General features: G+C 43.3%; 10 protein-coding genes across 10 annotated transcripts; 7 read left to right on the top strand and 3 right to left on the bottom strand.

Annotated features, from left to right (window-relative positions):
* Positions 1-2,003: 2,003 nt before the first annotated feature.
* Positions 2,004-4,407, top strand: O0I10_008471 (uncharacterized protein; the record flags this gene model as incomplete). Its single annotated transcript, XM_058488474.1, has 11 exons — positions 2,004-2,196; positions 2,264-2,365; positions 2,426-2,600; positions 2,659-2,791; positions 2,845-3,002; positions 3,064-3,196; positions 3,250-3,333; positions 3,389-3,572; positions 3,625-3,960; positions 4,018-4,221; positions 4,292-4,407. The coding sequence occupies 11 exons, from the start codon at positions 2,004-2,006 to the stop codon at positions 4,405-4,407; spliced, it is 1,818 nt and encodes a 605-aa protein (XP_058340720.1).
* Positions 4,408-4,871: 464 nt separating this feature from the next.
* O0I10_008470 (uncharacterized protein) lies at positions 4,872-5,528 on the top strand (the record flags this gene model as incomplete). Its single annotated transcript, XM_058488473.1, has 2 exons — positions 4,872-5,066; positions 5,139-5,528. The coding sequence occupies 2 exons, from the start codon at positions 4,872-4,874 to the stop codon at positions 5,526-5,528; spliced, it is 585 nt and encodes a 194-aa protein (XP_058340719.1).
* Positions 5,529-5,695: 167 nt separating this feature from the next.
* O0I10_008469 (uncharacterized protein) lies at positions 5,696-6,030 on the top strand (the record flags this gene model as incomplete). Its single annotated transcript, XM_058488472.1, has 2 exons — positions 5,696-5,890; positions 5,953-6,030. The coding sequence occupies 2 exons, from the start codon at positions 5,696-5,698 to the stop codon at positions 6,028-6,030; spliced, it is 273 nt and encodes a 90-aa protein (XP_058340718.1).
* Positions 6,031-6,073: 43 nt separating this feature from the next.
* On the top strand, positions 6,074-6,670 carry O0I10_008468 (uncharacterized protein; the record flags this gene model as incomplete). Its single annotated transcript, XM_058488471.1, has 1 exon — positions 6,074-6,670. One exon carries the CDS (start codon positions 6,074-6,076, stop codon positions 6,668-6,670), a length of 597 nt encoding a protein of 198 aa, XP_058340717.1.
* A 120-nt stretch (positions 6,671-6,790) lies between these two features.
* O0I10_008467 (40S ribosomal protein S2) lies at positions 6,791-7,764 on the bottom strand (the record flags this gene model as incomplete). Its single annotated transcript, XM_058488470.1, has 4 exons — positions 6,791-6,870; positions 6,939-7,516; positions 7,585-7,666; positions 7,740-7,764. The coding sequence occupies 4 exons, from the start codon at positions 7,762-7,764 to the stop codon at positions 6,791-6,793; spliced, it is 765 nt and encodes a 254-aa protein (XP_058340716.1).
* Positions 7,765-8,156: 392 nt separating this feature from the next.
* Positions 8,157-10,448, bottom strand: O0I10_008466 (uncharacterized protein; the record flags this gene model as incomplete). The annotated part of the gene is made up of 10 exons (XM_058488469.1): positions 8,157-8,186; positions 8,242-8,502; positions 8,558-8,876; positions 8,934-8,986; positions 9,045-9,672; positions 9,730-9,760; positions 9,826-9,975; positions 10,037-10,124; positions 10,183-10,255; positions 10,315-10,448. The coding sequence occupies 10 exons, from the start codon at positions 10,446-10,448 to the stop codon at positions 8,157-8,159; spliced, it is 1,767 nt and encodes a 588-aa protein (XP_058340715.1).
* A 296-nt stretch (positions 10,449-10,744) lies between these two features.
* O0I10_008465 (uncharacterized protein) lies at positions 10,745-12,586 on the top strand (the record flags this gene model as incomplete). Its single annotated transcript, XM_058488468.1, has 8 exons — positions 10,745-11,077; positions 11,147-11,363; positions 11,434-11,582; positions 11,647-11,694; positions 11,764-12,006; positions 12,082-12,228; positions 12,285-12,428; positions 12,488-12,586. 8 exons carry the CDS (start codon positions 10,745-10,747, stop codon positions 12,584-12,586), a joined length of 1,380 nt encoding a protein of 459 aa, XP_058340714.1.
* Positions 12,587-12,867: 281 nt separating this feature from the next.
* On the top strand, positions 12,868-13,490 carry O0I10_008464 (uncharacterized protein; the record flags this gene model as incomplete). Its single annotated transcript, XM_058488467.1, has 3 exons — positions 12,868-12,958; positions 13,045-13,278; positions 13,360-13,490. The coding sequence occupies 3 exons, from the start codon at positions 12,868-12,870 to the stop codon at positions 13,488-13,490; spliced, it is 456 nt and encodes a 151-aa protein (XP_058340713.1).
* Positions 13,491-15,897: 2,407 nt separating this feature from the next.
* Positions 15,898-17,105, top strand: O0I10_008463 (uncharacterized protein; the record flags this gene model as incomplete). Its single annotated transcript, XM_058488466.1, has 5 exons — positions 15,898-16,059; positions 16,141-16,232; positions 16,297-16,440; positions 16,504-16,616; positions 16,672-17,105. 5 exons carry the CDS (start codon positions 15,898-15,900, stop codon positions 17,103-17,105), a joined length of 945 nt encoding a protein of 314 aa, XP_058340712.1.
* Positions 17,106-17,498: 393 nt separating this feature from the next.
* Positions 17,499-18,580, bottom strand: O0I10_008462 (uncharacterized protein; the record flags this gene model as incomplete). Its single annotated transcript, XM_058488465.1, has 3 exons — positions 17,499-17,789; positions 17,875-17,934; positions 17,993-18,580. 3 exons carry the CDS (start codon positions 18,578-18,580, stop codon positions 17,499-17,501), a joined length of 939 nt encoding a protein of 312 aa, XP_058340711.1.
* Between the last annotated feature and the right edge of the window lie 626 nt (positions 18,581-19,206).

Below are 19,206 nucleotides of genomic sequence, written 5' to 3'. Positions count from 1 at the left end.
TTTGCTGAAGGTGAGCATGTCTTTATTGAGGTGAGCATGTTTTCTATTGAAGTGAGCATGTCTTCGGTGGCGGTGAGCATGTCTTTGCTGAAGGTGAGCATGTCTTTATTGAGGTGAGCATGTTTTCTATTGAAGTGAGCATGTTTTCTATTGAGGTGAGCATGTCTTTGCTAAAGGTGAGCATGTCTTTGCTGAAGGTGAGCATGTCTTTATTGAGGTGAGCATGTCTTTGGTGGAGGTGAGCATGTTTTCTATTGAAGTGAGCATGTCTTTATTGAGGTGAGCATGTTTTCTATTGAGGTGAGCATGTCTTTGCTAAAGGTGAGCATGTTTTGGGCGGACATAAGCATGTTCCTTTTTGACCGTCTTTGGAATGAAAAGCCATACCATGAATGCAACCACAAAGGGATCTAAGCCTGCTATCTAATACTGAATTACTGTAGGCGCCCATCACGGCCAATCAGCTAATATGACATAGCCTAAGGTTATCATTATGTATCTTCCTTATGAGCTTTGAAATCACGATGATACACGCAAAGAAAAAATATACATGCTCAAGCCAATGAAACCCTACCCAAGCCGATGAACCACAACACACATTCCTTTTTTGAGGATGATCCTGGAAGCTTTGTAGATGAACCATGGTGATATGCATGATGTTGCTATTGCGTAAAATGTAAGATGATCATAGATTTATGTATGGCGAAGAGCGGTATGATGAGGGGAAGGAATACATATGGTAATAAAGTTAACAAAGACGAGGATAAGGTTGAGAGTGAAATTGGTGATACGATTATTTCTTTAGGGATCGAAAGTTAGGTTTCAAGGTCATTTGCGAGGAGCTTGGTTGTTTTTGGCAGCGTCAAGATAGGTACTTGACAGTGTTTCACAACGTCGCGTTGCAAGATCTTCCTTGCTAACCACACAATGGTCACGGTATATAGATGCTACAAAGAGCAAGTTGTCGATGTGTCCCATTATGTCTAGAAGGCTGCTCTTTTTTGTGGGTATGTATAGTCGTACAAGTTCGGCGGCAGTGTACAGGTGCTGAAAGTTTAGCTGCATAACAAAAAATGCTACTGCGTTGCCAATGATCTGAAAGAAAAGAACACCACCCAAATTGTAGCGATCGATTGATTCCTCGTTGAATACACATAATCGATACTTGACCAGTGCGGGGGGGGGGGAAACGTTGTGTCTCTTTCTCGCATGACTTATGCCACCAACAAAGGAGTCCCAAGCTCCCCATCAGACTAGGGTTGCTTTTAGCCTACAAATGTACAAGGCACCCTTTTAATAACATTTATCAATGTATAAATGATATAGATATACCTACCACAAAGGGTCCGTTAAGGAACACAGCCAAATGTCGTTAGGCAGCAATGAGCACCGCAAGTAGTAAAGCAACGAAGTGAGCTACATAGATGAATGCATCATGAGTACCCTCATTTCTGGAATCACACAAAAAAGACCATCCTTGAGACTTACCAAAGGCCATCGATGATGATATGAATACAAGAAGAAGGGCGTATGATAGTTTTGGTGACAACAGCCCTCTTTTTATATGTGAGTGGGCGTGAGAATTGTGGTCATGATGGATCGACCTGATAAAGTGGTCAAGCGTCTTGGAGTACTAGAGTCGAAGTGATAAACCCACCTGGGGCTTTAAAGATGATGTTTTGTAGGAGACATGAGCATGTTCTATCGACAACAGCAATTGCCTACATACTTATGGCTTTTTATATACTCTCGCATAAACGGCACCTATCCCCATGGATAATTTTGCTGTACACGTATCAGTAAACAAAGAACTAAAAGGTTTATTGTGTTTATCATACAATGAAGCATAAGCATTGATTGTCTTGGTGATCTGCCATCCCGAAATGAGCAGCAATGCAAAATGGCCGCCAGTCACAGCCCACTTGGCACGCGGCTTATTGATCCTCAGGACGTCTTGCTCCTCTTGTACCGCCTCTCAGTATCCTGCACAACAACACTCAGCCATGGCATCGGTGGGAGCCACACCTATATTCACAACATTAAGGCCTGCCGATGCTGCAAAGAAGCCGACAAAACCAACATGCGCTTCCTTCAAAGATGCTTACGATGCTGCCACCCAACGACGTTGCAGGAATGCCTTGATCTTTTCATACGCGTTTTCTCTCCTTGCCACCATTGCATTTCAACTTGAATTTCGTATGTACTTTTTACTCCTTGACGATACGATTGGTCAGCCTATTCATCCGCGTTTCCCTTTTGTTAGTGTCACCTCTTGGTTTCCTGAATTGGCGAACGATCTTGTTCTCGATTGGGTTGTTCATACTCACACTACCACTCTTCCTGATCCGGTATTTGATGAGCTCATGTAAGTAAGCTTCTTGGGTATCATGGATAGCATGCTGAAAGGATTGTATTTGTATATTAGTATGGCGACCTATTGCACCCAGTGGATTGGCTGAATTGATGGGCAAGATAACAGCAAAGGACAATTACATTGTTTTGGCCGTGTATGCGATTTCCGGCATGATGATCGTACGCTCCTACTTTTCTTACTTGATGGATGAGTCTTATACAAGCAATGTGTTCTTCCATCCTCATGGGTAAGTTGCACACGCATGACATGAAGTACAAGTAGGCTTATCACCATCATCTCTATAGTGAACGATTTGGAGTACGTCAACTGAACCAGGATAATCTCTTCATTTCTTTCTATGGTCTGGTTCTTGGTGCTTCGTTTGCAGCCAAGCGTATCTTACTTGGTCAATGGACATACAAAATCGCACCTGTGCAGGTAAATGGGATATTCTTGGTACACACAATCCATTGCTAATAATGATGATGTAGCAACGACAAGACTTGGCCATCAAACTTAGTCTTCCCACAGTAGCACATGATGGAACTCGTTGGGCTGCATGCACTCTCGGCATTACCTATATCAGCTTTTTCATCTTCGGTAACTTCGTATACAGAATGGCTGCTCACATGTACGGCTTATATACAACGTAAGTAAAGGTGTTGTTGAAGGAGAGGAAAGAGCTGTTTTCTTATTTACACGCTCCATAGTATGCTGGAAACGCCTGTGATCGGATTGAGCCGGTGGGATTTGTATCTCTTCTTCCGTGTCTTCCTTGGAGGTAGTTTGGCAGTGATGACATGGGAAATCGTGGATCGCATCTATGATGTCGTTTTTGCTGTGGTAAGTGCTTACTTAAATGGTGTTGACCTATTCATTGACTTGGGATTTTGTAGTGTGAACCCATTACTGCACCTTATGAAAACGCACACCAAACGCTCTTGTCTGGTCTACGACTTGATACTGAACCCTATCTTCAGGTAAATTGCATGCATATTTTATATAGCCAGGTGACTAATATGATTATTCAATTAGAGCATCGCTTATGCCGAGCTTGCAGAGTTGGCCGCTAAAAGCCCAGAACAACGTAAAGCGCTCTTCAAGGATATGGGCAAAGACATGGATAGCACTATTTGGGTACAAGTTTCACGTGAATGCATGAACATCCTTGCTGGAATGCGTGCTGATATTGCAAAGGAATACGACGCTGGCAAGAAACGTAAGTCCATTATTGAACAAACAAGCGTAGATATTAACACGTTGTTTTATAGCTGCTCCTATCCCTGTCAAAAAGGAAGACAAGCCTGCTCCTCCCAACCGTATACAATTATTGGATGTTGATGTGCTCGCCAAACCAAAAGCCAGCACTACAATCTTGGATGATCGTACCGGCAAATTGTTTATTCAAGCATCGACTCTTGTCACCGCCCCTGACACTGCAACAGATACCACAAAGGCTCCCAAACACATGGTATACGACTACTGTTATTGGATCCTACAAAAGGTCAACAAGTGGAAATGGATGCAGGATTTATCCGCTGTTACAGCCGAACGAAAGATTCGCCAGGTCTTTAGCAACTATCCTATCATCTTGTACGCCGTTCAAGGTAAGCCAATGGGAAAGGATGCTCGTTTTGACATGTCATTCTAATCCATTTGTGTAGCTCTTGGTAGTCTGACAGCAGCATCGATGAAGGAAGATCCCTATGGACTTGTGCAACGTGATCTTGGGGCTGTCCTCGATTCCCTTTTGAGTAGCGTAATTGATGTGGAGACTTTGGTACGATCACCACCGCCAGAATACAAGAAACTACCTCCAGGCTTCAAGGGTGATGTAATGCTTATGGAACCTGAATTTATTCTCTTGGGTAAGTGACCACCACCCGCTTTTTCAACAAGTCATGCCTTTTAACCGGGTTCATCTTTGTACTACTATAGCTTTACGAGAAGCCATCTATCAAATTGTGACAGAATTCAGGGATTATCTTGACCACATCCGGGTGAGCAACAAGTACCTAGAAAAGTGGCAACGTTTCGTAGAGTTTAAAGAGTGAAGCAGCTCCCCATTATTGCGTTATTTGTGTATATATCTAAAGCATTTCACTACCATTTGACAAGTGTTCGGTTTGGGTTGGGTTACCAGTGCGTTGGATATGGTTTTCGTAATTGGAAGTGTTCATACGCCACTCTTTCATTTTGCATATGATAACCTTAAAGGATGTGCGAATCTAAATATAAACCCAAAGGTACATAAGGGGTAATGAGTACAAGAACTACATGCGTATGACAAGGCTGAGCATCCAATCGCAAAGGTTTCCGATTAGTTTCGTCATTCTCTTTATGCTGTTTTCATGTGCCACAGACATCGAAATAAACTTGCATTGAAAAAACATTTTACTTTTTCTGTGGCGGTCAAAAAGCGTGGCGTAGAGTAATACAAGCTAATGGGACAAGGAAAATATAAAAGGACAGCACTTCTCTTACATACAACATTGATCACACATCACCACCTATCACCATGTCCTCCTCCTCTTCCTCCTTTGGAAACAAACGCGCTAGTTTTGGAATGCACTTTATGAGCAACAACAAAAAACAACAACTTTATGACCTATTCAACACGTTTGACAAGGACAAGGATGGCAAAGTCTCCGTAGCTGAAATGAAAGAATTGCTGGATCAAACAGGTGTCAATACGGATGCAGTCGCCCATATGGTAAGCTGCTGGCTTTTTGTTGTACGTGTACCTCGTCGTCATGTATTTACTCAAACGACCCATGTTACATAGTTGAAAAAGAAGCCCAATGACACGGTAGATTTCGAAGAATTTGCTTTGGTGTTTAAATCAACCGTGGGTTCGGCACCGAGACGCTTTCCAGAGCAACATCAAGAGTTACGTGATGCATTCAACGTGTTTGACAAGAACCAAGACGGCGTTATTAGTGCAGAAGAACTCTGTGCCATGATGCAACAGCTGGGTGAAAAGATCACTCTTCAAGAAGCACAAAATATGATTGCTGAGGTGGATAAGGATAACGATGGTGTTGTCAACTTTGACGAGTTTTTGCATATGATGGGTGTTCGTAAGAAATCAACCAACCAGGCCAAATCAACATCTTCATCTTCATCCAAGAAACACAAGCGATTATCTCAATTCAAAAAGCTACTCTTTCATTGATAATGATACCCCGTTTCCCACTCTCAAGCCATGTAGATAGGATACCACCCCATTAAACTCTCTCTCTCTCTCGGTTGATGGAAAATGTATTAATTGTGCCTCCTCCGCCCTCATGTTTGATCAATTTCTTGTGATCCGAGTGACACCCAATTTCCTGTTCCTTTTACATGTACCACTTGCATCCAGTTTACAACAGACCACCTTTGCGTTACAGCATCATCAACAACAACAACAACACTCACATCCTTGCTCCTCAATTGATCACAAGCGACTATTATCTCTCCAAATCAGGTGAAACATCCGTCCATGTACCCGATCCTAGCGATCGCCAATTGGTGATCCTTGACTTGAATGGCACTCTGGTATGACTCTTTTTGAATAAACAACCATAACCATGAAGGCTAATATGTGTATACCAATGTAGGTGAGCCGCGTCAACAATGGCATGTATGTACGACCATATCAAGACCTGTTCCTGGATTATCTCTTCCAAGTGGTTTGATGTCATGGTATGGAGTTCAGCACAGCCGCACTCAGTAGCCAACATGTGTCGATTGTTTGGATCACGTCAGCCAGTGTCTATATGGGATCGACGATGCTTTCAGCTTTCAGGATCACAATACAATGGCAAGTTCCCAACCATCAAAAACCTTGAAGCTGTATGGTGGGCCTTTGACCAAGGAACAAAATACGAAGCTCACAACACAATCTTGATTGACGATTCATCCCACAAATCCATTATGCAACCTTACAATGCTATCCATATCAGCACCTTTCATCATCGAGACAGCCGGCTTCTAAACGAAGGGGATAAGGAATTGATTCATGTCATGGAATATCTTGAAGCGTTGAGGAAACAAAGCAACGTATCCAATTACATACGCCATCATCCTTACAAGTCATCATCATCATCATCACCAACATCTACAACTACAACTAATGATCATCCGCATGAACATCAAGTATATTTTTATGACTTTATGACTGGTGAACGTGAGCTAGTTGATCTCAGGTCCCTCGTTTCCATTCACAAAGCCGACCCATCATCATCATCATCATCCTCATCATTGCCCATTGCCATAGCAACAGCATCCATAGAAACATCATCTACTAGTCCATCATCCACCATGCATACAAAGTAATACCTATACCATGTAATTATCCATCATCCATCATATAAAAAGGGGAGGTTTACAGAGCGTAAAGGAGAACATATACCCTCTTTGGTTTTATTCAAAAAGACGGTTACATTAACCCTTTGTTTACTTGCGCTGCTTTTGGGCGAGGAAGTCAGTGTGCTCCTGGTAGGGAGCCTTGGTGAATTCGGTCTTGCCCCACAAGTCTAAGAGAAAAACAACATGTTAGAGCCAATCTTTGATATATCCACACACATTAAAAAGTGATACATACCAGGAGTCAAGAAGCCATAAGTGTTACCAATGGCAGCAAAGGTAGCCTTGACAAAGTTACCGAGAGTACGGGTGGAACCGCGGGAGGTAGTATAACAATCGACGATACCAGCAAGTTGCAAGACCTTCTTGGGAGTAGGAGCAGCAACGAGACCAGCACCACGAGGAGCAGGGATCAAGCGGCAAAGAGCGGAACCACACTTGCCAGTGACCTTGCAAGGAACAGTGTGGGGTTCACCAAGAGCAGTACCCCAGTAACCACGGCGAACGGGAATCACAGAGAGCTTAGCAAGAATGATAGCACCACGGATAGCAGTGGCAACTTCCTTGGAGCACTTGACACCCAAACCAACATGACCATTCGAGTCACCAATGACAACGAAAGCCTTGAAGCGAGTGCGTTGACCAGCACGAGTTTGCTTTTGAACAGGCATAATCTTCATAACTTCATCCTTAAGGGAAGGAAGGAAGTAGTCGACAATTTGGTATTCCTTGATAGGCAAAGAGAAGGTGTAGATTTCTTCCATGCTCTTAATCTTGCCAGCCTTTACGAGACGACCGAGTTTGGTAACGGGAACCCTATGTTTATATACATACACATATGAATAACCTCAACTCATTGATAGATAGCGCATGTCAACCATTACCATTCGGTCTTTTCATCACCACGACGTCCACGGCCACGACCGCGTCCACCGCGACCACGTCCACGTCCAAAACCACCACGTCCTGTTGTTGTTGTTGTCAATGGTTAACAATCATGTTTCACCACCGTGAGATCGGAAGAAAAGGATAAACTTACTATCGGCCGGTGCTCTGTCAGCCATTTGCTATATAAAAGTCATCATCAGTCAATCATCCATCCTTCATCTGATTCATCCATTCATCCACTTTATCCATCCTTTCTCTCACATTCCATAAAACGATGCTTACATATACTTATTTGAATGAGGAATTCAAAGAGAAGGAGCCTTCAATGTGGCACCCCTTGAGTGCGCTCATAGAGCGAGCGGAATTCCATTGCCGTCACGCTTTCTTACCCAACTCACACGTTCATTGGGTCACATTGCACTAGTGATATCCGAGCCAATGATTCATCGCTCTTCAATAAGCCCATTGTTTAAATAGCCTTAATGAACACTATGGATCAAACAACTCGTAAGGGGATATGTACATAATTTATTTACAACATTGAATTCATTAAAAGAGTACTACGATATCATGATTCAAAATCACTCAATGGACGTCCCTATTATTATCATAAGTAAGCATGTATGCTATGTTGGATGACATGTTGCATTTACCTTTGTCTCGGGTACCCAATGAGTAAAGATAACCGAAATGAGCATCAATACGCCAAAGATGATCAATACATAGGGAAGAAAATGACGTTTCCCAGGTGGACCACCCACATCCGCCAAGGCGTTAAAGGCAAATGTGGCTATAATGGCACCGAGTTTACCGGAAGCTGAAGCAATACCATGTGCCTTGGCACGATGGCGAGTAGGAAACACCTCTGCAGGCAATACAAAGGTGGTGACATTGGGACCAAAGTTAAAAAAGAACTGCATAAAGATTAGATTTACAGCCGGAGTCTCATAACGGATATATGTAACATACTTGAGAAATGGCAAAAATGACAATGAAAAGTGCCACTGATGTATCTTGGATGGGTTCCCATCCTGCACCAAGAACAATATACAGAGCTCCCACCATAAGGAAGCCCATGAATTGGATTGGTTTTCTTCCCATACGCTCAATGGTGAGCACGCTCATGACATAGCCTGGAAACGATCCAAGACCCGCCAAGATAAGATTACCAAGGGCTTGCTTGAATAACGTATCCCAAGCACCAAGATCAGTAGGTGCAAAACCCATTGAGCTCAAAATCAAGGCCTGGTTAAGATTGGTACCATAAAAGGCGATGTCCATAAAGAACCTAAGTACATAGTCAATATCAAAACATGTATGCAATCAAAACTTGCAACAAGCTCACCAGCAAAGGCTTACGCCAAGAAGCACTTTTAAGTTTTTCCATTTTCGAAAATGCTGTTTTCGATGAGTGTTGGGGGGAGGTCAACTTTTCACTTTTTGCTCTTTTCTTTACCTGAACAAAGTCTCGAATGTTTTCTCGTCGAATCTCTTTTTGTGTCTTTCGTTTCTGTGGTTGTAAAACATTTTCATCATGGATGGTGGTTACAGTCTTTTCAGAACCTAAACTAGCAGTTTCAGGCTCCCTATTATTGCCGCTGAGATGGGATTGAGATTCAGGAGCATATTCAATCATGGATGTGGGTGCATTGGAAACGGGTGTTTCAGGCTGTGCAACGACCACAAAATCATCCTGTTGTTGTTGTTCAAGTTGTTGATGCGTCGTGCTTTTCTCTTCATCGTCAAGGTTGGATGATGGTACACATGGTCGATTTTTGGCTCTAAAGGTTTCTGTGGCTGCAATAGCTGCGTGTGCACCTTCGGAGTCGTTTTGTACGTTGACGGCATAACGAGGCGATTCAGGCATGGTCCATCGCCCATAGATGGTTGCCACTGCTGGGATACATCCAAGCCCAATACATAAACGCCATACGTAATCAAGGTTGTCGACGTTATCCTCGACAGCGCCCTTAAAGATGGCAAGTAATACCATGGTCACCAATGCAGCAACGATTTGTCCCACACCTTGCATTGAGAAAATAAAGGCAATCATCGTTCCTCGGTTATGGGTAGATGCCCATTCACTATGAAATCACGTGTTAAACATGTATTTTTCTTCTTTGGATCCATTGTTTACATACGAAGCAACTGTACTCGACATTGGATAGTCACCTACATTGATAACAAGGCACATGGTCAACATCCCATCAATAAGGGCAATGGTGCTGTAACCATACCTCCAATGCCAACACCCAAGATGAAACGCCAAAAGCCAAGAAAGCCAACTGCACCAACACCTTCCACGGCGGAAGCGGATGTAGCACAATTGATGGTGGCAATGATGATCAATAAGAGCTCGAGACCATAAATGGATTTTCTTCCAAAGGCTAATCAAGAAGTAGGGTGAACATCCCTTTTCCTTCTTTACTACAGCAGCATCGTACATACCATCACCAAGGAAACCAAATGTTAATTGACCAACAAGCTGGCCAAATGATACCATACCCTTAAAGGGACCTTGAATACCACTGGGCATCTGAGAGCCAAAAATTGAGTGAGTTGGCTAAATACCAACAAGCCGTTGTTATGCATACCTGGTTATGGTCGTCTTTGTAATAGATGTAACCCAACATGGGCGTGACCAGGTTGATGATAAAAATATCGTAGCTAAATGGCAGCTTGCAAAGTGAGCAATTTTACTACTACAATCATGAAAGAAAACTTACGCATCGGTAAAGAAGCCTGTACTACTAATCAATAATGTCCTCGCTTGCCGCCAATTGATGAACCTTTGTGTATCATCAAGGGCTTCAAGAGGACTTGCTTGTTGTTGCGGACGAGGTGTACTAGTCGTTTGCATAAAGAGAGTGGCAAAAAAGAGATGCGTGAATGATCAAAGACTGCAGGGATTTAGCAGTTTGACAGGAGCTGGCTTGTGAGATGAAACGGCATCGATTTCCGTCGGCTCCGAAGGTTTGCATAAATCAAGGTCGAACGCTGCTCCAATCACATTGAGTGCTGACGCATGCTGACGATATGCCTAATCATCATTGCCGCGTGACACAACGACACTCCGCTCCCTGGTACAAGACCAACCCCACATCATCGAACCATTTCCTTATTTCTTTTTTCAAACATTCACTTTTTCCCGATCCTATGGTCCTCCTCCATCTTCGTGTAGCAGCAGCAGCAGCAGTAGCCTACCCACTTTTACGGCATGGCAGTCGATGCATGAGTACCACCACTACGGCTGCTGTCAAGGAAATGACACCCACTGAATTATCAAAGTTGCTGGATCAACAACTCAAGACGGATCCTTTTCAAAAACAAATCAAGTTGATTGATGCACGTGAACGTCACGAAATCGAAGAACATGGTCGTATTCATGGCGCACTCAATATCCCATTCAGCGTTTTCAAAAGTGACAAGGATACATATGCTGCGGCACTTGAGGATGTCTTTAATGGCATCAAGCATGATGACACCACGGTAAGGTATCCACGATGATGATGAATGAATGAAGAACTTGTAAAATTGATGCCTTGGTTGTATATCAAGCTTGTGGTCCATTGTATGTCAGGCCGACGTAGCCACGAAGTGACACAACTTGCTATGGACGTGGGAATCAAAAACAGCTACAACATGGTGGGTGGATTCAAGCGATGGCTCGCTGATGAACTTGCCTATGAGCCTTACAAGAACAATCATTCGCCATGGGTGCATACCATTTTTGAGCCTGAGACGGAAACAGCCCAATACGTCGTTGCTGATATTGGTATGTAAATGTTGTGGATCCCATGCACACGCTTTAAAGAAAAGATTAACAACCCAACTTTGTTGTATAGAAACAAAGGAAGCTTATGTGATTGACCCTGTATTGGATTATGACGCTTTTGCTGGTACAGTGCGACCCAATACCGCAAAAGCCGTGTTGGATTATATTCAAAGACGCCGTCTCCATGTCACCAAGATCATTGATACGCATGTGCACGCTGTAAATATCCCATGGACTACATGATTTGCTTGTTTATTAATGTCTTGAGGTGTTGTGTATGTAGGATCATCTTTCAGCTGCCATCTTTTTGAAAAATGCTTTGCCTACAAAGGTAACGTATTGTTTATCCTTCGATGGGGTTTATGGATAAAAGAATTCATTGAACGATTTCATTACATAGCCTGATTTTTGGATTGGCAACAAGGTGACCGATGTTCAAAAGGTGTTCCGTGAACGCTATAACCTATCCAATGGTGAACTCAAGGTCACTGGTGAACAATTTGACCATCTTGTGAGCGAAGGAGAGTCATGGGTGTTGGGTAAGAATATCCAATGCTCTGCCATCCATACCCCTGGGCACACACCAGCGTGCATGTCACACCGGATTGGCGATGCAGCATTCGTGGGAGACACGCTGTTTATGGTAATTGCGGTGGTGGTGATGATTACCTTGGGTAAACAATAGAACTCATTCCTTGATGACACACAACAACAATAGCCTGACATTGGCACGGCTCGATGTGATTTCCCTGGTGGCAGTGCCGAGCAAATGTATCAAAGCGTACATAAAATGTACAATGCATGGCCCAATGATACACGTATCTTTGTTGGTCATGATTATCCACCTGCTAATAGCCATCGATCCGTAAGTACGATACACGCAAAAAGTGGAATGATCGTTTTACTCAATGACAAAAACAGTATGAGGTGATGACTACATTAGAGGCTCACAAGCGATTCAATGTGATGGTGAATGAGAACATATCGGTCAACGAATACATCCAAAAAAGATCAGCACGCGATAAACAGCTTAGAGCTCCACGTTATATCCACCCATCTTTGCAGGTAAGATCGGTTACAAGCTTGTATGTAGCATCGCTTTTAAAACCTGCTGCCACTCTTAGACAAACCTGCGGGGTGGTAATCTCCCCGACAACGAAAAGACACCCAATGGCGAGCAAGCTGGCAAGTTTTTCAAGATACCTGTTCGTTGGGCAGAATAAACGGGGTCGCCTAGACAACCACAACACTTGTAACCATAGATTTACTTTTAGCTATTGTTTATTGGAAAAAAAAAGTGTTTAATAGACCTATGTATTTGTTTAAAGTAAGATTGCATTTGACATCCATCCAGTGGGAGCGAATCCATAGCAGCACATGTGCCAATGACGTCAGCAGCATGGGCTGGTCGGGTCGCAAGTGGCGAGTTTTTTTTTCAGCAAAAGCCAAAACAGACACAGCTGTCGATACGTTGTTCTCCCCTCTCTCTCCCTTTTAATACAGAATGTTCGCTCTTCGTCGTGCTGCCATCCGTGCTGCTCCTCTTGCTGCTCGCCCTGCCATTAGACCCTTCTCCGTCTTGGGTGCTCGTTTCTGTAATTACCCGATTCCATGGACACTTTACAACAACAACAACACACAACGCGACTAACATGCAACGATTCCCATTCTTTAAAATTAGCCGGTGCCGTTTCTGCCGAGAGCATTGAAAAGAACATTGGCCCTGGTGCTGCTGATGGTACCGTTCCCACTGATTTGGAGCAGGCCACTGGTCTTGAGCGTGAGGAATTGTTGGCCAAGCTTGAAGGCAAGGAGCTCTTTGATATGGAGCCTTTGAACATGACCCACATTGGTACTGTCCAAGACCCTATTGTCGTCAAGTCTCATGATGCCATTCGTTTCGTTGGCTGCACTGGTATGTGTAAAGGAAGATGGATGGTGAAGGAAGATGTATATGTATGAGAGAATGGTCATGTTCAACGCGTTTTTTCTATAGGTTTCCCTGCCGAATCCCACGACACCATTTGGATCTCTTTGGACAAGTCTCACGAACACGATCGTTGCCCAGAGTGTGGTTCCGTTTTCAAGATGGACTTTGTCGGCTCTGAGGATGCCCACCACCATTAAATTTCATTGCAGATCCTTTGAAGAAGAGCGCAAGCATCTCACATGATCCATTTCATATCGTTGCATTCACCTTGCTTGCACTTTGATTATCGTAATGCGTTTAGATTCGTTTTGCAATAAAAGAAAAAAACTTACATGCAGTTTGTATCAGCTAATGTATCGATATGGGTCGACGACGTGTGGATTACGTGATTGACATGGCAAATTCTCATTGATAAACATTTCACAATCAGCTCTCAGAACCGATTTGTATGATGGCATGGGTTACTACTATACTCCATGTGTAATGATAATGCATTCCATTGTTGCATGATGCTTCGATATTATCGGGGATAGAAATATGATCGATGGCTTGTAGATCAGTGACCCAACCCTGTATATGCGTCACCGTCCTTTGATTATAGCAAGAGTGGTTGTTGGACAACATGTAACCATTCGATGCTAGAAAATGAGAAGCTGATGCATAGGTTGTAGCATGTCTTATCATAGAGAAAGGAATCTGAGCTTGACCATTCTTTATTCAAATCCAGGTGCCGTTGCCAAGGGATTTTGATTGCTGCTATCATGTATACACAACTCGAATGCCAAAACACCCACACAATAAAGATGCCGATTCACGACGCACCCAACGGGTTCTTCTACTCTCGATTTGATCACCGCTATTGCTGTAGTTGCTGTTGACTTATGCCTGCCAATGTGTAACCCATTCTTGGTAATTGAAGCTACCCTGCCAAGCTGGCTTGTACCTACCGCGTAAATCTACGTGGCTACAATGCACAACTTAAATAACCATTCTAGCCCCCATCATATACCACCCATCCATTGTATCTCTTTGATTACTTACATTATCCAGAGATCCGATTATCCAAGTGTCTGCCATGATGGGCAATCTTCTACTGTAAGCAGCTCTGTGGATCAAAGCTAATGCATATGACTATCCATAGCCTTTAATAGTTTTTATAATCTTTCACAACGTGAAACATAAACACGATGGGGGTCACTGCTATCCTGTAGTCGGATCACCATTATTTGGGAAAGCATAAAATGGCGTTTCTTGAATGAATACTATGATATGTGTGTGCGGAGTAGGTGTACTGCCGGAACACGAGGTATAGGAGCATTGAAAGTGCACCCATGGAATATCATGGTGGGCTTCCAATCGAAATTCAAGATATGCATTCCATGCCATTAGCATCGCTTCAAGGTTGACCATCACAGAGTAATCTCTCTTTTTTAGACTTGTAAGAATCATTTTCGATTCATCACACATGTTGGATGCAACCATTATTGCAGAGGTCTTGATTTGCGCTTCGAAAGATTGCAAGCAATCAGCTGCGTAGTTTTGGTACCTGAATAGAACAAGGGTCATATCTACAGTACTGGCTCCTTTATTTTTTGAGGGCGCTGGGTAAAGTAGTAAAGGACATCTATCAACGGCATGAACCGCCTGCTTTCAATGGAATTCCCATGATCTCCGTTGTACTACATCAGGGGTGCATATGGATAGCAGTAGGTCAGCCATAGCTGTTGGAAGATTGTGGGCGTAGGACGAAGTTACCTGGGAACTCCTTTATCTCAGCGATAAGGTAGGAAAGGGTGTATGTCTGCTGAGCAGTTACACACCCCTTGCATAAAAAAAGGAGGCTTCTTTAAAAGGAGTTCATATGGTTGGTTGGCACAAAGGCATCATGTAGCGGAGCAACACCTTCCTACAACCTTTCTAGCAGCTTTGGCCGCTGTAAAATACTATAAAAGCACGCACGGCGGTATGCGTTTATGATTGTTTTATACTCTTCTATTACTACAAATGTTGCCCTCTGTTTTTACTCTCTCCGCATTCATTGCGCTCGCTCTTGCTAAAACCTGGACAAGCGAACAGACTGATAAAGATTGCGAAATTGTTGTGTTCGGCGATAACGCTTACAAGTCCAAATGTCAAGACGAAAGCATAGCCACCAAAACGGAAAAGGGAAAGGTCCATAAATCTGGCAACCTGTACTTCTGTAACATCGACAAAGGAAAAAGTGACTATTCCGTTCAATGCGGTCGAACCTGCGACAAGAGTTTTATGGATTGTGACTACATGTGCCGCCATAAATCTGCATCTTTCTGGACTGGTAGTTTTAAAACTTCCTATTATCTCACGGCTAAATGCCCCTGAAAAGAAGCATCTGGTTTCTTTGTATCTCTGTCAAGTTGATTCTTATTATCCAATAAAGATACAATCGCTAGTTTTATTTGTCCCTGATGTGTACATGGAGCTCAAGAAATCAAAAGTGTAAAGGGTTTGCAGTCTTGCGGGTGATTTGATGGGCTCCATACAAGCACCAATGCATTTATTAAGCCGTCGGGACGTGCTACATAATAGAGGCGTTGTACTCCGCGTATCCATGCACCCTTTTCCACCATGAATACATCGGCCGAAGCCAAGTTTCGTTCACTCAGCAAACGTGCAGCAGAATGTCAACGACAAATTGGACGCTTGAGCAATGTGGACTCTGTACGCATCCGTGAAGAAACGGCGGCTCAAATACGTAGCGATCTGCGTCAACTCGATCAGGACATCAAGGTATTATACCACTCATCGCAAGCCCTCCATGACAACTACTCCAGTGTATCTTTAAACGTGGCGCATCTTGGTTTCATTTAGTTCGTACACCAGCTTATTGAGCAAGAAGACGAAGAGTCCTCAAGGAAGATACTCTTGAACAAGCTCAAGGAATACGAGCAACAGTTTTCACAGTAAGAAAGACGCTTCACTTTATATACACAAGTTATGGCTAACAATGGACGCTCTTTTTGGCAGACTTCAATCATCATCAAGAAATGCTTTATGGGCCTCAAAACGACGTCTAGAAGAGCAGGAACAGCAGATGCGATTTGAGCTTTTCGGCAAGAAGGATCAACACGACTTTGAACAATATCAGCTCAAGCTACGCAGGAACCAAGGGTAAGGAAAACGGATGCTTGGAGTGGCAATTCAAGGGTAAAGAACTAAGTTTATATGTGATAGGCAGGATGAATCATTGCTACGAGCCCATACCGATGTCACTGAAGCTTTACGAAGAACGAGTACATTGATGCAACAAGAGCTGGAGAAAAGTTCTTATTCGACAAGCATGCTTGGTAAGTCTTAGACGCGGGCATGCGCAAAATAGCATCCTGACATTAAAGTTGGTAGTTGATTCATCACGCACCCTTCACTCGACATATTCCGAATATCAAAATTTTGGATCTCTTTTGACTATATCGAAGCGACTGGTTGGGCAATTGGAGACCGCGGATTGGTTGGATCGTCTTTCGTTGCTCTTTGGTCTTAGTGTTTTCATGCTGGTGGTTGCATACATTATCAAAAAGCGGACGTATGACGTTGGAATTTCATGGGCATCATGGATCATGGGCAAAACATCTGCATCCAAAAGAGCTGCATCATTTGCTGGGGAAACTTTGGCAACAGCAACATCCTCTCTCATGGCAACGGCAACGAGTAGCACAATCTCCTCCTCTTCCTCCTTATCCTCCACAACCAACTCGATCATTTCCTCCTCAACTACCACAACAACAATGTATACCATAGAGACTACGCTTTCAGCACTATTGAAGGACGAGCTCTAAGTCGCTACATAGCTGTCTTTTTCTTTTTCCTTTGTACAAGCAACTTTAATACATCGTATTCTTGCACCGCATTACGCATTGTTGAGCGACATATGGTGTCTCCCTTGTATACACAGGCTTATCCCCTACTACACTTATATCGTGCCGATAAGAACCTCATGCTGCACTCGATCATCGATCGGTACCTTCGCATTGCTACCCTAATCACGTGCAATGGGGATATGTAGTCAATAAGTTCTATTTATGGTTTGCAAGCAATAAAGGTGTGACAAAGGTTTAAAAGACAAAGCACATTAATTGTAAAGTGTACAAAGAGTAGGTTGAGAATGGAAATGAAGGTATGCTACAGATGAGAGGTTTGTTATGTGTAAGGGAGTGGTATTGGCATTACTACTACTTGCGACGTGCCACACATGCACCAACAAAATCCCAGGCAACGGCTCCAATAAAGAGTACAAATGAGAGCATTCCCCAAAAGATGCTGACATTGTAGAAATCGCACCACCCATCACCAGGAGAGCAGGGGTACTTTGCAATATCTACAATTGTACCAATGCCCCACAAAATCGCCAACAACAGGTCAATGGCTGTCATGATGACACGGTTAAATTTGTGGCCGTGTGCTACTCGACGATAACACCAAAATGACAAATGGAAAAACGACCATAGGATGGTAAGGATTGCCTAAACAACAACAACATGTCTCACATGAGTAAATGCATAACAACGTGTGTGAGAGCAAACAAACAAATAGAATTTTAAAGCGTACCACTGCCCATAGAAAATAAAAACACGCCGCATTGTCAAAGGGTACATCTTCTTCTGAGTACTATAATAGAGATACAAATGAGCCAATGAGACATACCAAATGGAGAGATGCCACTTACAGGTGATGCACCAGCTGCAAATCCAAGATGACCAATGGATGCAATGAGTTGTAGGAAACGCAAGAGGAGCCTGAGTTTGGAAGGGTTCAATCGCTTCTCATCCCACACAGCAGGTAAAGCTGTTTCTGCATCGTTGTTCTTGTTGTTATTGGGACGAGGTTTACCCCCAGCGGGTGGAGGCGGGGTTGCTTGAGATGTCACCTCGACTTTGGAATAAGCATTGTTGTCGCCTTCATACGTGTTGTTGTTGCTCAGGGTGGGTGAAGCATAGCGAGTGCCTGAATATTGATAAGCGTTTTGTGGTGTGGAAGGAATCGAAGAGGGAGGATCTTGATCCCATGCTGATGAAGTGGTCGGGTATTCGGTTTTGTTGGACTCATTCCAAGTAGTTTGTTGAACCGTGCTGTTGGCCCGATAATCCGATGGCGATGGCATGCGAGGAATAGGATCGGGTGTTGAACGATGTTGTTGAGAAGGCGTTGACGACGACCAAGCATTGCCATGATCATCTTCATAGGCATTGCCATAGCGAGGCCCATTGTTGGTCCCAGACCATGGATTATCTTCAAAAGGATTGTTGCTTGTCATATGGAAAAAGAAAAAGAGTGGAAGAAAAAAAATAGGACAATGCTTGGCATCCAAAAACCGCTTTTTGAAAAGCTTGTGTCCGCATGCACTAGTCTATTTTGGGTGCAATTGACTTTGTGGTCGCACCCCCCAAGCTGTGTATGTGTGTGTACTCCTTTTTCCTTTACCCTGGCATTTATCAGTAGCAAAATGAGAAAGAGGCCTGAAACAGACAATGGCATGCTATCCAATCCCAATGAATCATTCAATTTGGTATGATGCTAAAAATAGCCCCTTGTATGCATGTTGCTAGGCAACCCTGGGGACGAATAAATCTCAAGTCACTGCATGAATTGGCTCAACTGCGTCATTCTACTACACTTTGAGAATACGTAGCTGCATAATCCAATATAGAGTTTTGCCGTGAACGCTCACACCATTGATCCATGTTGAACGACCCATTTGAGCCCATATTGCCATGGCAACATTAAATCACATTCCATCATCAATCATAATACAGCTACTACCTTAACAAGTTCGCCACCATCATAATAAGGGATCAATGAAATGAATAATAGGCGCACATTAAATACGATAGGGATCATCTTGAAATGCGCGTCGTAACACAAAAAGTAACGAACAAAACC

The sequence above is a fragment of the Lichtheimia ornata genome, assembly GCF_029851405.1.
Source record: "Lichtheimia ornata isolate CBS 291.66 chromosome Unknown scaffold00045, whole genome shotgun sequence".
NCBI lineage: Eukaryota > Fungi > Mucoromycota > Mucoromycetes > Mucorales > Lichtheimiaceae > Lichtheimia > Lichtheimia ornata.
Note: the sequence above shows the minus strand (reverse complement) of the source record. Positions and strands in the feature narration are given on the sequence as shown.